General features: G+C 50.9%; 1 protein-coding gene across 1 annotated transcript in view; it reads left to right on the top strand.

Moving 5' to 3' along the window:
* The window catches only part of Galnt14 (polypeptide N-acetylgalactosaminyltransferase 14), a 213558-nt gene extending 194806 nt beyond the window's left edge, over nt 1-18752 (top strand). The window contains exons 10-15 of the mRNA XM_027933464.2: nt 1561-1687; nt 3614-3706; nt 6645-6728; nt 7219-7360; nt 17496-17615; nt 18247-18752. Of these exons, the coding sequence (XP_027789265.1) occupies nt 1561-1687; nt 3614-3706; nt 6645-6728; nt 7219-7360; nt 17496-17615; nt 18247-18405 (725 nt within the window). The 3' untranslated portion in view covers nt 18406-18752. The remainder of the gene's footprint in view (nt 1-1560; nt 1688-3613; nt 3707-6644; nt 6729-7218; nt 7361-17495; nt 17616-18246) is intronic.
* Nucleotides 18753-20984: the final 2232 nt, after the last annotated feature.

Below are 20984 nucleotides of genomic sequence, written 5' to 3'. Positions count from 1 at the left end.
TTCTCTCTTCCTCGCATTCCTGGGAATGAGCTGCAGCCTGCTCAGGAGAGAGCCTGGGTGGCAGGCAGAGGGGCAGGTGCAGAGGTGATGGGTCAGTTGGTGTGAAAGAACACTTGTCAGCAACTCAGTAGCCTATGCACAGAGACATGAGAGGAGGCAGGAGGGAACATGGAAGGGTGGCCAGGGACATGTGAAAGAGAGCAAGAGAGGATCAGGGTGAAGAATTTGAGGCCAGGTGCCTGCTGGGAGAGTTAGAATGCAGGGACTCTGCAAGCTAGTGGTAGAAGGGTCTGCAGATGAGAGAGGCCCAGTGGTGAGGAAACCTGGGGAGGCCTGGAGGTGTGGCCCAGGCTGCCGGAAGGCACAGGGCAAGCATTTGGCAGGAAGTTCCTTGAGTATCTGTAATCTTATTTCCTGCACTGGGACCCCCAGCCTATGGTTCCTTACCACTGGTAGACACCCCCAAGCATGGCATTTTCCTGAGTTAGCCTGTCTCCTTCACACTTAAGCTTGACTGCAAAAGCTTGGACCAGGAGAAGCTCCCACAGACCTTTCTACCAGTGAGTTACCCAGTGGGTATAGTCAGTAAGGGGGTGCATTGTAGAGAATTGCAGAGTAATAATACAACTAAGTCATTCTGCTTTTTAATAGCACCATGCACTGGCAGTCCCAAACAGTGGCAGTGATAAAAATGTTCCCCTGCCCCACCCTGGTATGACATTGCTTCTGCTGATACAGAAGCCCTACTTGGATCCCGCTCCTGAGCAGTCCTAGGGTAGTAGACTAACCACCCCACCCACCACTTGGATCCCACAGCAGCAGCCAACCAGGAAGAAATGGGTGTGTGGGCAAAATCCACACACTGGGAAGCACTCCCAACAACAGCTTCGCAGCTTCTAGAATTTTCTCCAACTACTCTCAGCTCTGGGTTTGCTTAGCTTTCCTCCTCCTGGATCACCCTTTGGGTGGTAGAATTGCAGTCTCACTGTGGAAGGCATTTTCATGGACACCTTGTCCAAGGGCCTTCTGGGGACTCATTCTTCTCTGTTGCATCTCACCATGTAGTTTTCTAGCCTGTCCTGAGTCTTCTCTTGATAGACATCTGGTCCCTGACTTGGAAAATTCTCTTGTATTCTCAAATAGAAATTCCTTTCTCCTCAATCTGGATTTGAACCATCTGTGGTCACAATGGGGAGTGAGTCGAAACCATCTTCCAACTGATACCTGTATTTTCCAAAGCAACTCTCCCTACCCCAAGGCTTCCCTGTTCCAGGTAGAATCCTTCCTGCAGAGCACCCTGCCTCACCACATGGGTCACCCAGTGTGTGACCACATGCTGGCTCCTGGGCCTGTATTACCTCACACTGCCCTCCAAAGTGTTACAACTGCCATCTCTATTTATGGATGTGCTTCCAGCCAATGGAGCACCCTGTCTGGCTGCACAATATTCTTAGCCACCCACAGCACCAAGGCCTGGTGCCAGGGCTCCCTAGTGCCTAGTGCCTCAAAGCCAGAGGAACCGTATTAGGAGGTAACCGGAGGGACATGGCTGTCTTGCAGAAATCTCCTTTCGTGTGTGGATGTGCAGTGGCAGCCTGGAGATTATCCCCTGCAGCCGAGTGGGGCACGTCTTCCGGAAGAAGCACCCTTACGTTTTTCCTGATGGAAATGCCAACACATACATCAAGTAGGTGCATGTTCTGGGCTCAGCACACGTAGGCAGCAGTGATGTCGCTGTGGCTAAGGATTGGCAGCTGTCCCTGGTGCCCTGTTAGGTGGCCTGTGTGCCCTGAATAGACACCAGCTGCACATCTGTCCCTTGAACTCTTCCTGAACTTCCAGTGTTAGGGCTAAGGCTTGACAGGGTCCCCATAGGGCCTGAGGGGCGTCAAATCACTGTTCAGCACCATCCTGCAGGACCCACTAGGGAGGGTCTTTGGGAAGCTGTAAGAAATGGGGCCACATAGGAGATACAGGCTGTGTGCCTGCACCAGGGCCTCAGGGGGCACCAGAAGGGTCCAGGCTGGGGCACTTCCTGAGAACATGGCCCCTAGCACAGTTATTCTCACCTCCTGCCTCGAGATAGCATGTCCACATTATAGGTATCAGGCCTCAGCCATCCACGAGCGCGTGTCCCTGCTCCCTCCTTCCTACGCCTGCTTTCCTTCCATCATTTCTCCTCTTTTGATCTTCTCTTCTTAGAAGATAATTCATGTATAGTCTTTTTTTCATCTTTTCCTCCTATTCTAGCTTCTCTCCCTTCCCTTGATCATCCACCCATCCCCTCTATTTTCCTGTCATTGGTCCATTAGGGTCAGGGGTGCTGTGGGCCTCTTTGGTGTGCCCTTCACTTGGGGTACTGTTGTCCTCCATTCTTCCTTCCTTAGTTTTTCACACCCTGAGCACATGCACATCCTGCCAGCTGTCTCAGAGAAGGCATGGATCTGAGCAGTGGAAAAATCAGCAATACCTTTTGCAGCAGGCCAGGAAGCATCAGGGAAAGCAAGGGTGGGTCTGTCTTCACCTGCAGGTTTTCAAACTGCAAAGGGAAGCCAGGACATCAGGCCTGGCAAAGTCGTGTGGCCACCTGGAGTCAGGCCATCCTGGGAAGGAGGAGGCAAGATCTGGGACTCCAGACATTCATTCTGTTCCTTACTGTGCCCTGGCCAGAGAGCAGCAGCAGCCATGCCACTGAGCCCTCCAGTGTTAGGGAAATGTGGTCCAGTGTCTGCAGAGCAGCTTCCAGATAGCTAGGCCAGTGGGAGGGACCAGCAGAGCACTGTTACCTGCCTCCAGTGCCCCGAGAACTGGCTTGTATATGCATAATGTCATTTCAGGTCACAGCTCAGAAGGGCTTACAACACTCCTTTATCAAATGCCTCTGCTCCAAAATAGAACTGGAGTCTGAACGAGCATGCCCCTTCTCCCAAGTTCATGCCTCACAGGTGCTGCCACCTGCCATCTCATTGTTTCTGATATCTTTCTGTCTACTCTGGGGCTCTTTATGGGATCCCTGTATCTCTAAGTCCTAAATGATAACATCTTCAGTGTCTTACTGCCCTTCTCCCTGTGTTCCTTTTCTGTGACCTTTGGGGTCTGAACATGACCTGATCCCTTGTCCCTGCATGTACTCATTGCTTGGCCTTTGTGCTGATGTCCCCTGGAGAGCTGGGACCTCAGCATGTCCCCTATGGTAAAGGGGAAAACCCTGGAACAAGAGCCTAAGAACCAAGGCTGGCCAGGAGCAAGATGCTCAATACAGGACCTGCCTTTGAGCTTGGAGTTACTAGCAACAAATGAATGCCCAATGGTTCTCCTGGCCCTTTGCTCTTTATTTTTTCTGAGTTCAGTTTCTGGTGTTATTTTTCTGATCTGGACCTTTTGGTGAAAGGTTTGTTGTTCCTGCTAAAATCTTGTGCCTTGGGGTAAAGGTGCCTTTGAAGATTGGGGAGGCTTGGCTGGGCTCAGTGTCCTGAGAGCCATAGTGCTAAGGCTCAGTCATGGTGGTCCCCACCTGTGGGATGCTGCCAGCTTTGCCCATGGGTGTGTATTTCAACTGGGTACATTATAGCTCCTCCCAGACAGCCATTCCTAACACTCCTTGTCTCCCCAGGAATACCAAACGGATAGCTGAAGTGTGGATGGATGAGTACAAACAGTACTTCTATGCTGCCCGGCCTTTCGCCCTGGAGAGGCCCTTTGGGAAGTAAGTGCTGCCACAGGACTGCCCACTAATGGGGGAGCTGAGCTGGGCCTTGCACAATGTGCTGATATTTCCAGCTATTTACAGAAAGATAGGATGTTGGACCAGTTCCTTCAGGTCGGAGTTCCTCCTTCTACGTTTTAGTGACCCAAGATGGAGCCCATCACTGCACAGGAGGACCAAATCTGAACCAAACCAAATGACTCACACCAAATGAAATCACAGTCCACACTGTCCCTCTGGTTATCCTCACTCCTACCTTACTGAGGCTTTGGCTCTCAATCTCATCATGGCTTCCAGTCTACTAGACACGCCCACCACCCCTCCTCTCTTTACCCACTTTCCTCTCCAGCTTGGATTCCACTGTTGCTTAAAGACAAATTTCTAAAGGCCTTGTCCACAGATCTTATGCCCTATGGTTCATCTAGCCATACCCTTCCCCAACCCCACACAGTTTTCTCAACTCTGGAGGAACCTGTCCCTGTACCTCTTCCTTCCCTGTGCACGAACTGCTGGACAGTACTGGGATCTACTTAGTGCTACTGACCACACTCCATAGGCATCCTTCTCAGGGAGGCCACAAGATGTCCACTGGTCCTGCTAACTTTCCCAGCCAGCAACCCCTCCATCTTCACTAAACCTCCACTCCCCTCCCCCAGTCTCCTTCTTTCCCTTGCAGCAAATGACACCTGTAAGATGAAATAGACAACACTGATTCCCCAAAACAAACAACCCATTAGCTTCAGCGCATCTACGCCATCCTTCTTGGTCTCTTTCGTCTCAAGGGACAGGTGTGTTTCCTGTGGTGGTAGGGTGCTAGGCCAGCCCTCCTCCTGCACTCCAGATGCACCATTCATACTCGTGCTCATTCATAAATCAACACTTATCAGGTTCCCACTGCCTGGATTGATCTCCTCCTGCCTCCTGGTGCAGGGCCTCTCAAACTTTAATGTGCACGCACACAGAGCTCCCGGGGATTATGTTAAAATGGAGAATGTGATTCTCCAGGTCTGCGTTTCTAATAAGCTCCCCAGTGATGCCGTGCGGCTGGTCTGAGGATCCAATTTGAGGAACAAGGTTCTAGCAGGCAAGTTTCCAAATTGTGTTCACAGTGGGGAATTTCAAATCCCCCCAGCTCCTGGGCTCCTCCCCAAGTGGGCTGATTTACTGTCTGGGGCATGGCCTGAGTTGTGGAATTCGTGGAAGACACCCCTGTCTCCACCTCATGATTGCAGTGTGCATATGGCAGGACTTGCTACCAGGAGCCTCTGCTCACCCTGACCTTGGCAGATCTGATGTAGCATTCCCAAGCACATCTACAATCACTCCACGGCTCCCACAGCTCTGCCGTCTTCGCTTTTTTGACCACCTTTTTGGCCCTATATCCAACCTTAGTATCTTCTCCCCCCCCCCCCCATCGTATGTTGGCCTTCCTGCAAGGCCTGTCATAAGCCCTCTTCTTGGGACACATTCTCCCTGGCACTCACAGCCACATCTTCACTGCCCATACTCAGATCTCTGTTTCTAACCAAGACCTCTCCTCCCCTGAGCTCCAGTCACTTATATCCAAGTTTCAACTGGGTCACTCCCTGGATGTCTCCCAGACACCTCCCACTCAACAGGTCCTAAACGCATGAAGTTCACTCCTAAACCTGCCCCACATCCCATATTCTCCATCCCCAGGAGCCTTCTTTTTGGGACCTTATTGGCCAAATCAGAAATCTGGGCATCACCCTTGTCTCTTCCCTTTGGTTCTCTGTCCCCATCGCAAAGATCCCTGGGTCCTGACAATGCTGCCTCAGTCACACATTGAGCTTGTTCCATCCTGCCCTGAAGATCTGAGACCTGGTGGGGAGGCATGGTTTGTGCTCTGTGGGAAGTTCTGGTGTAGCACTGTGAGTGAGGCCAAAAGAGGAGGGGTGTGGAAGGCAGCCATGCTGCGTGGGAGGCAGGGCCAGTTCTGCTGGCAGCCCAGGAAGGACAAGGTGCAAATGGAAATTAGGTGATTACCAGCAATGCAGATGGAGAGCAGTGGAGGACTGACCCTCCTGGGCCTCCATGATAAAGTATGATTGGCACCTGGGGTTCCACAGTCACTTCCCTCCTGTCCTCCCTGTCCCCCAGCTCTGCCTTACCAGGCCCATTGCAGAACCAACTGTGAGATGTTCTCCAAGTGCAAACATTGTCCTGTCATACCCTGCATAGAGCCCCTTGGTTTCAACCTGGTGCCCTTAGGATGAAGCCCAGCTCCTTGCTCTCTTCCCACTCACATCCCTCTTCACACCTGCTGACATCCCACCCCATCCACTTTCTAGTTTGTCTAGATGACGTCCATGGTTCCTTCCACATACCAGTGTCACCATTACCACCTTGGCCACCATGCACCCAACAAACACCTCTGCATTGCCCACAGCCCCCACAGACCTACCCAGTGCCACCATCCTATCCCACACTGGGTGCAATACCAGACACAGTAGGTGCCCAGTGAATATCTAATGAGCTGTCACATGCCCAGACCCCAGCACCAGTCCAGGAAGAGGATTCTCGGAGGCTGGGGCATTGTGGAGTAGTATTTCAACTGCAGAATCCAAAAAGAAACTGTGAGGAGCAGGCCCAGAGTCCCATGGTGTGTGAATACCAACACACTGAATGTTCCAGCACCTTTATTTTTAAGGAAAAGTCAAAACAACCCCAAATTCCATTTTCAAGTGGAAGGTCAAGTCCTCAACACCACTGCTACCTGGTCATAAGATATGCTTTAGTGTCCCTAGCCCTGGCCTGAGCTGTAGAAGTCTCTGCGTAGTTCATTTCCCCAGCACCTTCCAGAGACATGTGGGTGCAGCACATGTGCACTGCTTGTGACTTAGGCTCCCAAGCCTGGGCCACTGTGGCCAGTTCTGTCTCTGACGGTTGTGTTTTGTCTTTGTCCCCATCACCCCAGCATTGAGAGCAGAGTGAACCTGAGGAGGAACCTGCACTGTCAGAGCTTCAAGTGGTACCTGGAGAATGTCTACCCGGAACTCAGGTACCCCTACCCACTAGAGCCTGGGCTGGCAAGGAGGAGAGGCCCTCAGCTGGCTTCACCTGGAGGAGACAGACTGGGGCCAACTGAATGAGGAATTTTAAGCCTAGGGAAGACTAAGAACCAGGGCTAGTTGGCTCCCTTTATCCCTGAAACTAGAAGGGGAATTAGGTCAAATCAGCAGCATGACGGATTGAGGGTAGCTAGTAACAGTATTTCTCAACTGTTGGTGTTTGTGCCTTTGGTTTTATCCTAAAAGCATGGACTTACTGATGCAGGCTCCATCCCAGGGATCCCTCCCACTGTGGCTCCCAAATGCTCATTTGCTGCCTTACTCCTAGTGACATCCTTCTCTGAGCAGATGTCAATCTTTGTGACAGCCCAAGGAAAGGTGGCCCTGCCATTCTCAAAATACCCCACAACCTCTCCAGCTGCTAGTATTCTTGATCCCCAAGGCAGTGGGTTCTCACCTCTCTTTGTGACTTTCCTCCAGAGTCCCCGAGGATTCCTCCATCCAGAAGGGTAAAATCCGGCAGAGGCAGAAGTGCCTTGAGTCTCACAAGCAGAACCCAGAGGTCCTCACCCTCAGGCTGAGCCCCTGTGCCAAGATCAAAGGCGAGGATGTAAAGTCCCAGGTAAAGTCAGCTGGCTGAGTACACAGCACCATGTGCCACCGAGGAGGGAAGTGGCCAGATTAGCCTTGGTCACTTGCTCTCATGTGTGTCATCAGGGCCCCAGTTCTACTCAGAGATCAGTAGGGGAGTGTGAGAAGGAAGACCCCCACCACCACTCTGCCACGTGTTCACACTGCCAGGTTCCAGAGACACAGAATTCCTGTTAGGACAGCGTAAAAGGCAACATTTTACCAAAAGGAAATGGCCCGTAAGTTAGCAGGAGCTGAGTCTGCTGTTGATGTTGTTCCTGCTGCAGTGAACATGGGCTGGGTTAGGCAGGGCGGGGGTCATGTGACATGGGCACTGCCTCTGAGACCAAGTGCCCACTCAGTGAGTCTCCAGGTAATCTGACTTCTGAGCAGTTCCGTCAGATTTGGTGACAATCACATCCTCTGCCTCATCTCTGGGCAGTGTCCTCATTCATCCCGTCCTCCCCTCTGTAGACCAAGGGTTCCATTTCTCCCTCTCCTGCTCTCCCCAAGTCCGCAGGACTGCAGGCCAGCTCTTTTCAGGGTTGCCGACGAATTCACAACCTATCTCAGCCTCTGTCGCCCTTGGCCAAGCACATCCATCACCTGACGGCCCTCTCTGCTCTGCAGGGTCCCCTTTTGCCTGCATTCCTGTCTCTCCTGTCTGATTTCTTAGCTGGCTCCTCCCCCCACGTTCAGGCCCCACCCCCTGTGGAAGTTCACCAAGGTTCTCAGGTCACTGTATTTTCTCTATAAACTTTTTCATGGAGTTTTGTTTTTGTTTTTTTCATTTCTCCTGCTCTGACAATCTCCTCTGTTTATTGATTCACAGATTCTGTGTCTCCATTCATTCACTCAGTCATTCAGCAAATACTTCCCTGCTAACTTGAAGATATAGATGAACACCTAGTCCCAGGCATCAAGGGGTTGAATGCAGGAATAAGCAAGAGAGCAGATACCATGATATAATTCCTGACCTAGGGAGCTTGTGTCGGGTGCTGCAGGAGCAGAGACAGGTGGCATCTGAGTTATGTGTGAGGACTGGGAAGTTGTCCCAGAGGATTTGAAAATGAGCTGTGTCTCAAGAGATAAGCAGTAACAGACCTGGCCAGGAAGTGAGAAAGAGTGGCTTAGGAAATAAAGCAGGTACTGAGACCTGGGGTCCAGAGCAGGGGTGCCACCTTTGAAGGGCTGCAGGGAGACAGGGTCTGAGCAGATATTGAGGCCAGCGAGAAGCAGGAGTCAAATTGTGCCTTCTTCCCTGCCGAGCTTGACCTTTATCCTCAGGAGTGGGACACAATGAGGTCACAGGAGAGGGCTTGGGGATGGAAGGTTCATGGTTCAACTCCACGTGGGCAACTGGGTCAAACTCAGTTGAGATTCAAGTCAACAGATGGTGTGAGTAGCTGGTAGCACCCTGGCTGCCTTCCCATCCCTACTAGTTCTCTCCACCTGACCACATTCTTCCAGGCACCATGATTCCAACCCTGCCCAGTGCCTGTGGCCCCCCTTCCTCCTGCAGTCCCCACGTCTGCCAGCCCCTGCACGTTTTCCCTCAGAGAACTCCCTTGCATTTGCTGTTTCTTGTTAGATCTGTGTTGCTCAAACTCAGCTCTATGGATGTTTTGGGCAAGACAATTCTTTGTTGTGGGGGACTGTCCTGCACATTATAGGCTCCCTAGCAGCAGCCCTGGGCTCTACCCATAGATTCTGGTAGTACCTGCCACACACAAGTCACAGCCCTCAAAAATGCCTGCAGAAATTACCAAATGCCCTCGAGGAGACAGAATGGTCCCTTCCAGTAGCCATAGTTAGGTTTTGGCAACAGCCACCAGTGGCTTCTCCTTCCCTGCTCCAATCCCTGCCCCTCATCCCCACCTTAGCTGTGATCACTAAACCATTGTTCCCAACCTCAGCATAGCCTTCAGTATTCCCCTATTGTCCACCACAAAAATCCAGAATCCTGGGCCTGGTACTTGCATCTCAAGACCTAGCTCTGGCTTACCAAAATTTCTCCAGGAACCATGTCTGCTCTAGCAGGACAGGGGAGGTGTCTTTCTGAGTCAGACAGGAAGAAGGGAAAGGAAACCAAGGTGTTGATTTTGTCTTAGGTGTAGTTGCCTGGTTGAGAGTGACACAATTTTTTTTTTTTTTCGTGTGGCATTTTGTAGAATGTTGAGTAGGTGACACACATTCTTTCTTTGAGTCTGTATTTGGGTGGTGCTTCTGGGAATCCCAACTCCTGGGACAGGAGATTGCTTTTCTGGAACTTGCTGTCTTCGGCAGCATAGAGGATCTGCAGTCCTCTGAGAGGGGTTCTGCAACGCCCTGGCCCTAGACAGAGGAAGCCAGGCCTTTATTGGACTGCAGGAGAACTAGCTCATGCCAGCCAACCTTCCAGTCCTCTGAGCAGGCACCCCAGAGTCATCATGGCAAGGGTCAACAGGTGAGCAGAATTCTCTAGAAGACAGTGTTGGACTGTGGCTCCACTCTGCCTTAGGAGTACCACAGTGTTTGTGCAGCAGCCTTGTGAATTCAGGATGCTAGTGGATCCCTGGGGGATACAAAGAGGCTCAGTCCACCTGGGCAGACTGGAGTGCAGCGCCCTGGGCTCACACTGCCTGCTAGGGAGGCCAGGTAGGCGGTTCATGCTGGATTAGACACAGCCTCTGTTCTCCAGGGCCCTGCAGCAGGACTGGGCACTTGTCCAAGATTCTCTGACAGTGTTAAACCCATTTTGGATCCACAGAAATCCACATTACCATTTCAGCTAAGATCATCTCTCCAAGCGTGTGTGTGTGTGTGTGTGTGTGTGTGTGTGTTATAATATACACTCTGTAGAACTGATTGTTGTTTCCTTTCTCGTCCATCCATATTCCCCTCCCCCTCCTCATAAACCACCAATCCTGACTTTCTGCTTTTCAACCCTTTCTGCTAATATTAGGCATCAACACTGTTCTTGCCCCTTAACCTTGCTTTTCCTCCACTGCTTGCATCTGTCCACCTACCTCCTCAGCCTTTGGCAGTCCATAGGACATTGCATCTGCCCCTCAAAGCCTGTGCATAACTCATTCATCCATCTCTGTCTGTACCCACCTCATCTGACTCAGAAGTGACATGAGAACCCTATTAAGTAAATATACAGTTATCCCCATTTTACAGATGGTAGAACCAAGGCCCAGAGAGGTTGTTTAAGGTCATATACTGGCAGTGGCCCCCATGCCATTCTCTCCAAGCTCTGCCATTGCTGTTGCTGGCCAAGGAATCATGGCTGATTTCAGAGCTCATGGGAGAAGGGGTCTGTCCCTAAGATTTCCTCTTTGAGATTGTGTATATTAAAGTCATAGATCAGTTCCACCTTGACAGGAGAGAGTTGGAGATAGCAAGAGATTCTTTTTTTATCCACAAAGAGTCTTCTCTGTGGCCAATTTCCATTGATTGAACTTCTAAATAGGCAACAAACATAATCCTATGTCAGGGTCTGGGGTGGGCAGGCCAGAGAGTAGACCCTTCCCAGACTGGGGCAAGGTCCTGGGGCAAGAGGGTGAATGGAGCCTTTGCGCCTCAGATTCCACTCCAGGCCCCCAGGGACGCACACTTTCTTCCTAACCCTGGGTCTGCCTTGCACTGCAAGCTCTCAGCCTCCGTATATAAACATAGTCACACCTCCCTAAAGGTTGTTCTTGGCCTAGAGGTATGTGCTGGGGACACAGTCCACTGGGAGGATGAACACAGACATGAGATCCACACTGGTCCTGAAATCAGGAGGGAGGCACTGGGCAGGGGATTCTGAAACCCAGGACTATGAGGAGAGTGGGGACCAGGAGCTCTGAGTTCCACATCCAGCTGTCACTCACTCTCCAGGTGGGCTGAGCCCTGAGCACTGGGCTGTTTTGTCTTCCAGCAGTGGGTTGGCGCACATACCTGCTCACCCCCACCTCCACGCCTCACTCTGCCTCACCTGCCTTCTTGCTGGTTTGTCAACTTTGGGAGCAAAATGTTGAACCCACATGTGTATCAAAGGTGCCAGTGAACCCAGGTCCTGTGGGAGATGCGAGAGAAATACATCAAGCCTTTGAAAACCTGTGAAGCCCAACAAGTCTTCAGGTTAACAAGTTTCCTCTTGGCTTTACTGAATTCTCTACAAAAACATCTGTGAAAGGTAGAATTTAAAAGAATTTAAAGAATGAGGAAAACATAAACTAGAAATTTCAATGTGCTCCTTCCCCTGTGCCCCCAGCCAATAGGCTCCTGGCCTGTGGAGCACACAGGTAGGCAGCTGGAAGCCCTGGGGTGGGCGAAGACAAAAGCTCTCCCCAGAGCTATGCCCACCTGGGTCTGCACCCTCCAGTGTGACAAGCTGCCAGCCTGTTACCTCCCTGCCTGTGCTACCTTCCTTCTGGTGCTTTCTTGGCACAACTTTGGGAAGAGCCCCTCACGAGCCCCACACCAGCACCTCACCTGAGCACTTTCCAAAGTCAGATGTGAAGGGCCATCGCTCTTCCTTCTCCCAGTCACTGTTAGCAGAGCAGTTTCCTAAATGGAAAGCGCCATCCTGGGAACACGTGTGTTAACCCATTCATTCCATAGAGTGACCTTCTGCCATAGTGACTGGGAGTATCTTCATTTTGCATTTGAAGTCACTCAGGTAGAGAGCGGAGTAGCTCACCCAAGCTCACAATGTTATGGAGCAAGTGAGCCAGGATTCCAGACCCACAGTCACCCCAAAACCCAATTCTATGACGTAACACAAAATGTGCAGCGGTTTTAATCCCGCATCCATCTATACTCTTGCAATGTGGAGAAGAGAACAGGATGAGCCGGAAGAAAAGAAAAGATCCCAAATGTGAGTCCAGTGTAGGTCCCAATTGAAAGAGGAGAATGTGTGAGGCCTGCCAGGTCACCCTGTGCCTCTGGGCAGGGCCCTCCACCAGGGTGGGGCTGAGGCCCATGTTTGTACACGTGATGAAGGGACCCCGCCTGGACAGTTGGTGCATTGGGGCTGTTGTCACTGTGGCTGATCCTTCAGAGATCCAGCACCTAGGAGTTTGAATTAAAAGTTTTGTTGAACCCAGGCTCATTCATTCTGTGTGAGAGAGCTCTAAGGATATGTTTCGTGGACTAACGAGTTGCCTGGTATGACAAACGAGGCTGGAAGCCCACTGGTGGCCCTGGGTACTGTCAATTCAGGTCCCATCTCACTGAGGAGGGCTTGTGTGAAGATTCAGCTCCAGGATCTGCTCCTGGTATTACCCAGGCCACTCCCTGATCCCACCAGCAACTGGCCTCTTTGATCCTCAGTACCAACTTCCCTAAAATGGTAGCTTCTTCCCGTCTTATGAGGATTGAATAGACCATGAATGTGAAACACCTAGAAGTGGGCCTGGTCCTGAGAGAATCCTTTTCAGACAGGAGTCACGCTGGCTCTCTAATCACAGCATGACCAGCAACGCAGTCTTGTGCTTATTTTTTCTTCTTAGTAGTTTAGTGGTCCCAGCTCAGAATCATTTTCTTTCTTTCTTTTTTTTTTTTTTTCTGTACTGGGGATCGAACTCAGGGGCACTCAACCACTGAGCCACATCCCCAACCCTTATTTTGTATTTTATTTAGAGACAGGGTCTCACTGAGTTGCTTAGTGCCTCATCATTGCTGAGGCTGGCTTTGAACTCGTGATCCTCCTGTCTCAGCCTCCCAAACTTCTGGGATTATAGATGTGCACCACCGCGCCTGCTCAGAAGCATTTTTGAACATGGAACTCACCATCATCAGTACATGACGTGGGCTCCTTCCTTACTAAAAACACTGCCACCTAACTTCCCTGCATTGGTTCATATTTCTCTTACTTCATCCAACACTTCTCCCCCTGTGGCATGGAAATCCAACTTATGAAGCACTTACTCTAAGCCAGAGCCAGGCTCTGGGCCAAGGGCTCACCAGGAATCACCTCATTTAGTCCTCCATCACCCCCTTGCATGGCTGTGTCCTGTTTTCATCCCCACTCGACAGATGGGGTAAGCAAGGCTTATTCTACCCAAGTTGAACATGAATGCTGCCACAGCAGGGGTGCGATACAGGCCTGCCGCCTGCAGAGTGCAAGCCTGAAGACTAGGCTGGGGGGGTTCTCAGCCTCAGCACCACGGCATCGCATCAGAAAGGGTTTGCTCCTTGTTGTGAGGACTCTTCTGTGCATCAGAGGATGTTTAACAGCATCCCTAGTCCCGCCCACCAGATGCCAGTAGTACCCAATCATAATAATTAAAGAATGTCTCCAAACACTGCCATATGTCCCCTGGGTGAGGATGGGAGACAAACTCTCTCCACTGCTCTCCGCTGATTCCCCCTGCCTATTAGAGGAGGGAGCCCTGGACCATTCCAAGACCAGACCCTCTTCCTGGTCTCATCTTCACCCCCGCCTCTCTTAACCTTTTAAGAAAAATCTTTCCTCTCTGCTTCTCCAGCCAGGGCAAGACAGTGAGCCCCAGGCTGGGCGCTGTAACCCCTTGGATTCCCGTCCCGGCTTTCAGTTGTGACCAGAAGGGTGCTTGCTGGAGAGAGAAGGCACTGCCTGCCCCCAGCACCAGGCCACTCCCTGACCCCACCAGCCCTGGGTGTCTCAGAGACATGCCCTGAGCACAGGTGGTCAGTCTCCCTCCTCAGGACCGGTACAGGGGGTGGAGGGACAGCAGTAGGCCCTCTTTTTTGGCCCCTGGCTGGCCGGTCCCCACACCAGCCTCTGGGACAGCCTCTGGATAGCCTTCCCTGGGGTCAGCTGTGAGTGTATACACTGGGGGTGGAGAGGGACATCAACCATGGGCAGTGTTTTTGCCAGTCCCCAGATGGAGCCATCAGCCTCAGAGGGCCCAGCACTTGTCAGTCGAGGCCAGACCAGCCTGGATGACTTTTTTTGCCTCCCTGAAGTCCATTTCTCAATCAGGGTTTGTTTAACAAATTCATTCATCCCTGGCCCTTTTGGAAACGCTGATGGGTGCAGGGTGGGCCTCAGAACACCTCTCCCTGCTTCCCTACCACACCTGCTCCTGTCTCCCCTCCTCCTGAACATGTGGCCAGAGGTCAGCCCTCTCCTGGGAGATCATGAGGCTGAATGAAATCCCAGGAATGGACCAAGTAATGGAAAGCCCACTTGTGGAAGGGCTTCCTGCCACGTCTGCTCCCCCTCACACACTCTCTTGGGGATCTTTAGGTGACTTCCTCAGACCCTACCCCAGGCGTGTGCCATCTGGCTATTCCTTCCCAAAGGCATTTGTGAACTGGGAGCCTCAGACGTCAGGAGAACCCATCCCCAGCACTCCCAGGCCCCTAGGACATTCACAAAGAAATGCCAAAATGAGATTTCAGAAACTGGTATAATTTTATGTTTTTGTGTTTAATCTGTTAATGCTTTTATCACAAAAAAACACAGTGTCATTATATTGTGGTGGTCAGGAGATAATGACAGGATTTATTTTTTAAATGCTAATTCGTGCTTTCCTACAGACTATATGGGCAGGTAATGGACCAGAGGAGCAAACCTCATCCTCTGTCCTCATCCGTGACTGTTCAGCCTCATTTCCAGAGAATGGCAGAAATCTAAATTTGAGGGTGGTTGTCCTAGGCCTGGACAAATAGTTCCCTGGCAGCCTGCTTGTAGATCTGGGCCTTAGGCTCTCTTCTCTCCTCCCCATAGGCCAAGGAATATTCTGGGCTCATATGCAGGGTTCCCCTTGTAGGCCACACTCCAGATATCCAGGATTGCAGAATCCCCTGCCCGGTGGCCTCAACCTGATTTCAGGACCTGTGAGGATCTCATGCCTTAGTTTGTCCTCTGAGGTAGACTTTGTCACTAATACACACTCTTAGACCCCAAGGGGAGCTACGTAGCGGAGTAGCCATGCTTGGATATGGAGGCTACAGGTGGGAAGGGAAGGGAGAACACAGGCTGGAAGCCCATGCTGCATGTGTCCCCTGTGGCCTGCTGTGGAATCCATAGAGCAGAGGCCCCTGTTCATCCTCAGTTCCCATAAACGGCAGAGAGGGGTAGACTCTCTGGCCTGCCCAACCCAGACCCTGACGTGGGGGTATGACTATTGCCTGTTTACTATACTGTCACTGGGAATTGGCCACAGAGAAGAGTCTCTTTGTAAATAAAGAAAAGATCTCTTGCTATCTCCAATTTTGTCCTGTCAAGGTGAAATTGATCTATGGCTTTAATACTTGTAACCTCAAAGAGGACTCAGAGACAGGCATCTTCTCCCATGACTAAACTTGTCTACAGGAGTTGCAGAATCAGCCAGGACTTAGTCAACCTCAGCAATGGCAGAGCAGTTGGCCCCCCCTGGTGTGGGGGCCACTGCCAGTATGTGACCTTAAACAACCTCTCTGAGCCTTGGTTTCATCATCTGTAAACTGGGGATAATGATAATATCTACTTAATAGGATCCTTATGGAGATTAAACTAGTCAATCCATGTAAAGCTCTTAGAACTGTGTCTGGCACATAAAAAGTGCTCGATAAATGTTAGCCATCATCAGCCACTTCAAGGTCATCGCACCACTCTGTGCAGACTTCCTTCCCCTTTCAGCTTATCCTGGAGGAAGGCAAATGGCTTGTGTGCAATGATGATGTTCTCAAGGCCACAGAGCTTCTTGATATGCCCCAAGGAATACATTTTGTGACTTTTTATTACATAAAATTTCAAACATATGTAGATATAGAAGTCAATGGAATAAAGATGGGTTCTCCCCATGTACCCATCACCAGGCTGCAAAAAAACATCAACTCGGGGATGATCTTGGCTCATCTCTAGCTCATCTCTAGCTCATCTCTGGTCTAGGTAGGTCTCCCAGCACCAGTAGTATGAAATGGGACAAAAGAATCCTCAGGCAGGAGCCTTCTCTAGGGATAGTGGCTGGTGGCCCCATTGAGAGGTTAATGGGCTAGGGATGGTTCTAGATCAGGAAAGGCAGTGGTCACCGTCCAGCAGGTAGGGCCAAACCAGGTGAAGATGAGCTGTGCAGACAGGACAGCAGAAGGGCCTGAGCCTGTGGGAGAAGAGGAGGAGCAAGGCAGGTCCCACACAGTCCTGAGAGTGTCCAGCAGGCCCAGGGGGGAGGATCTGGGTCTAGGAGCGGGTGGGGGAGGTGCAGAAAGAAAGGCAGATGAATGCCATGTTCTTAGGGCACACTTGGTTGACAGCAGGATGCTGGCCTGTGAAGGGACCCTTTTTTCATTCTCAGGCCACAGAAAGGTAGGCTATGAATGGCCTGGTCCAGAGGCGTAGGGCCAACTAGTTGGCAAGAATACAACTTTGACAGGGTCCTCTGCAGCTTCCCCAGGGTGGGGGTTGGGTAGGGGGGTGGTCTGGAGTCAACATCTCTGCCCCATGGTGAAGGCCAGGGTACCAGGACCTGGGAAAGCCTCTTCATGGTGCACTTGCTCTCCCCGGCATGAGGCCTGGAGAGCATGTCAGGCTTCCTGAGCAGCAGTTTCTCTGTGGTCTCTGGCACTTTGGAGGGAGTATGCATGAGAACCATTCCCCGTGCTGACCTCACAGAGGGCCCGTTCCTTACGCCATCGTCTCTGCTTGTCAGCCCAGTGCCAAAGCTTCTTTCCCTGAAGGAGTTCAGCAGCCAAACTGCCTACTCTACCGTGTTGGAGTATATTCATTCTCTTCAAATAGTTTGATGTCTCAACCTCAGCTTCCAGGTTTGGGCTGTCTTCAAAGAAGAGAGCACATTCTAAAGAGAGCGAGGGGGTGCTGTGTGAAATGTCAAGAGAGGGGAACAGACTCAATGTCTGGGACATTATGTCCAAACAGACTCTGGACACCACACAGCTCGGTTCGAGTGCTGTTCAATCTCTTGCCCAAAGCCCAGAATAGTTCAGTGACTCTAGAAGCTGCCTGCATGCCAGGCCCAGGCTGCTTCATGGGATATGGGGACAGCGACTTGTGGTGGAGGCATGACCTCCCTTGCGTAGTATTTTCCAAGGTGACCTTGTTGATGGTCAGTGCCTGCTGGGCCCCTGGCACTTCTCACCCAGCTGTACTGATTCTCTCAGGTGGGCACAGTGGTATCCCGTGAGCGGTGACTTCCTCCATCCTGAGTGCACATTCCCGGTCTCCCCCGTAGGTGTGGGCCTACACGTACACCCAGCAGATCATCCAGGAGGAGCTGTGCCTCTCAGTCGTTACCTTGTTCCCTGGTGCCCCGGTGGTTCTTGTGCTTTGCAAGAATGGAGATGCCAGACAGGTAAGGGCTCAGCAGGTCCCTGGGGCATGGCTGCCTTCCATAATGTGATGATCTGGATAGGACTAAATCTCAGGGGCAGGAAGACAGAGGAACTGTTGGAGAAGGAAGGGCGGAGAGGGAGGAAGGATGTTGCTTGGGATCCTCTCCAAGGTGCCAACAGCAATGCTGCTTTGACCCCCCTGGTCTGTTGGCTTATGAACACCTGTGACCCCAACTGCCCATGCCAAGCCCACACATATTGGCTCGCACTTCTTCACAGCCACGCAGGTACCCGGTGTGGATGGCTGCTTTGATTGCTCCTATGACTAACTCACTTCATATTTTCTGGCCTATTGCTTGGAAAGTTATTGCCTCCTAATGAGTTTTCCTAGCAAACATATTGATTTTGCCTTTAACTTTTTTTAATCTATTTTTAAAAAAAGAAAAGAAAAGAAGAAGAAAACCAACAACAATACCTGGCAGAGCAATTAGTTACAGTTTCATTCTTCCATGAGACCATGAAATCAAGTCTCTGGCTGACCCTAGACACATGGTAGCAACCTTTCTGATTAAACCTGGAACTCTGATGTTATTGATAGGACCTGGGGCCTTAGCCAGAGAAACCCAGCTCATCCTTTCTCCTCCTCTCTAGCAATGGACCAAGACGGGCTCCCGCATCGAGCACGTAGCATCCCACCTCTGCTTAGACACTGATGTGTTCGGGGACAGTTCTGAAGATGGCAAGGAGGTTGTGGTCAACCCATGTGAGTCCTCACTCATGAGCCAGCACTGGGACATGGCGAGCTCCTGAGGACCCTGGGCAGATCCAGCTTGGGCCAGGGCTGGTGCTTGCCCAGGCCAGAACAGACTGGAAACCAGGCTTTGAAGAGCCACTGACTGCACCAGACGCCCTGAACTGGAGGTGGAGCAAAGCCCCCCCAGGACAGGAGCAGCTGTCTCAGGGAGGATGGAGGAAAAGATCACAAGCCAACAGGCTCAGTGACAATCCCATGTGTTCTCAATGTTGTGAAGTTCCAGTCCTGGCCATATCTTCCCCGGATTGGTCCCTGGAGACCCAGACCTAATGGGAAATGTTTGTTGTTCCCTCTGTGTTCCAAAGAGGCACCCATGGAGACCAGGGAGGAAAGTCTTTCTTGTCACCGGGCCAGGACTAAGTTGAGAGATGAAGGATGGAGGTGGTTTTCAGGAGAAATAAATAACCTTAGAAATTGTCCTTAAGTACCTAATGCTTTTCCTTCTCCCACTGGCCAAGGGATAAGCTGATTTCTCCTTTGAAGGTGGGCAGTGGGAGGGCATCTGGTGGAAGAGTGGATGAAGAAGACAAGGGAGGTGGGAGACCTGCGCCTTTATCCTAGGTTGCCACCAACTAGCTATATGATCCCCAAAAGACACATCCCTTCTTTGGCCCATCATTTCCTCTTATGTCACATGGGGAAGTAGGGCCAGATCAGTGGTTTTTACTGAAGATACATACCTGACTCACTGAGGAAATTTGTCTAATTTGGAGGCCCAACATTCCTGCTTTGTAGGTCTCTGGCCAATTCTGATGGCCCCTCCCTGGTTAAAACACTGTCTCTGTGGCCATCAGCATAGGAGGGTCTTACTCTAATAAATCTCCCCATCCCTGGTGTGCTCCACAAGTTGGTTGTCCGGTTGCCCCTTCTTTTCAACTAGGGCTAAAGAGAGAAGCAGCCCATATTGTTTAAGTTTCCTGTCCATCCTCTGCCAAGGTAAGTTCACCACATGCTCTTTAGTAACTGTCTTTGTTATCTACTGCTGCATAACTAATGACCCCATAACTTAGCAGCTTAAAGCAACACACATTGATTTTCTGTTTCTATGCATCAAGAATCCAGGTACAGCTTACCTGGGTCCTGTCTTTCAGAGGGTCTTACAAAGTTGTGGTGGAGGTCTTGGCTGGGGCTGCAGTCAGCTCACCTGGGGCTGCAGTCAGCTCACCTGGGGCCAGATCTGTCCTCAGCTCACGCCGTAATTGTTGGCAGATTTGGTTCCTTGCAGGTTGTTGGCCAGTGGCTGACCTCAGTTGTTGCAAGGGCTTCTCCAGCTAGCAGCTCGCTTCTCCAAAGCAAGCAGGCCAAGAAGGCAGAGTACGCACGAAACAGGAGTCAGAGGCTCTTAAAAGCAAATCTCACAAGTTACCGCCCATCCCTTTTGCCATATTCTACTCGACAGAAGCAGTCACCAGCTGCAGCCCATACACAAGCAGAGAGGATTACTCAGGAGAGTGAATGCCAGCAGGGATGATTGTGGGGAGCCATTTAGAATCCGCCCACCACAGTGACTATTAAATTCTAAGCAGGTGTCTATCCCCCTCATCCAGAAAGGCCTTCAGTAAAGGAAAATTGTTGGAGCTCATTATAAAACCCATTGCTGCAGACTACTGTGGACTGGGAAAGGCAAGAGTGGAAGTGTACAGACCCAGAACCTCCTCTGGTGGTTGCGTTTGCTATGCAATCTTCCCACCACCTTCTCTAGTTAGGATGTGGCTCTGCTTTGGGGGCTATTTCACGCCATACTGGGAAAAAGAGAGGAGACCATGGAGAGGTAAAGCCATCTATAGAAGACATTCTGTAGGCTGCATAAACTTTGTGCCTATAAAGCATAAACCAGTTTGCAGAGAAGAAAAGGGATAGGCCATTTGCCAGTCACCTTTCCCCTAAGTAACTGGGATAGAATAACATTATAATTCTACTACAGTCTCACACATTAATATGTGATGTCAAAGCAAACAGAACAACAGCTCCAAACCTCTACCAACTCAAGACAAAGCTAACAATACCTATAGGACAGCAGCCTGCAACAACCCAGGCTGTGGCCATGCCTTACGGGCCACCAGATCCCCTGGTGGGTGCTGGATTAGAGTCCTCAGCTTACTCTCTGATCATTGAACTTGAATGCCAAACTTTAGTAGCCTGGATTAACTCACTTAGTTGACCACCCGTAGCTATCTAAGAAAGTTTGTTAAATGACACGAAACTTTTCAGGACAAAAAAGACCTCTACTCAGGATCTTTAGGGTCCACAAGATTTGGACCCCAAACCATGCTTGGAGAGTCACCCCTCTACAGCAGTCTCACCACACTGGCAGGTGAGGAGGTCGCAGAAGCCCCTCCTAGATCACATCTGCCTTTGGGAATAATATGAACTTCTTTCTGAGTATCTGAATGTGACGTGCATAGTAAATGAGAAGGAATTTATACCTGTTACCAGAGTGTGTGTGTCTACAGTCTGCCTTCCACATCCATGGGTTCTGTATCCATGGATTCTACCAACTGCAAATTGAAAATATGCAGGGAAAAAAAATCACCTGTACTGAACATGTATGGGCTTTTCCTCTGTTGTTATTCCC

The sequence above is a fragment of the Marmota flaviventris genome, chromosome 14, assembly GCF_047511675.1.
Source record: "Marmota flaviventris isolate mMarFla1 chromosome 14, mMarFla1.hap1, whole genome shotgun sequence".
NCBI lineage: Eukaryota > Metazoa > Chordata > Mammalia > Rodentia > Sciuridae > Marmota > Marmota flaviventris.
Note: the sequence above shows the minus strand (reverse complement) of the source record. Positions and strands in the feature narration are given on the sequence as shown.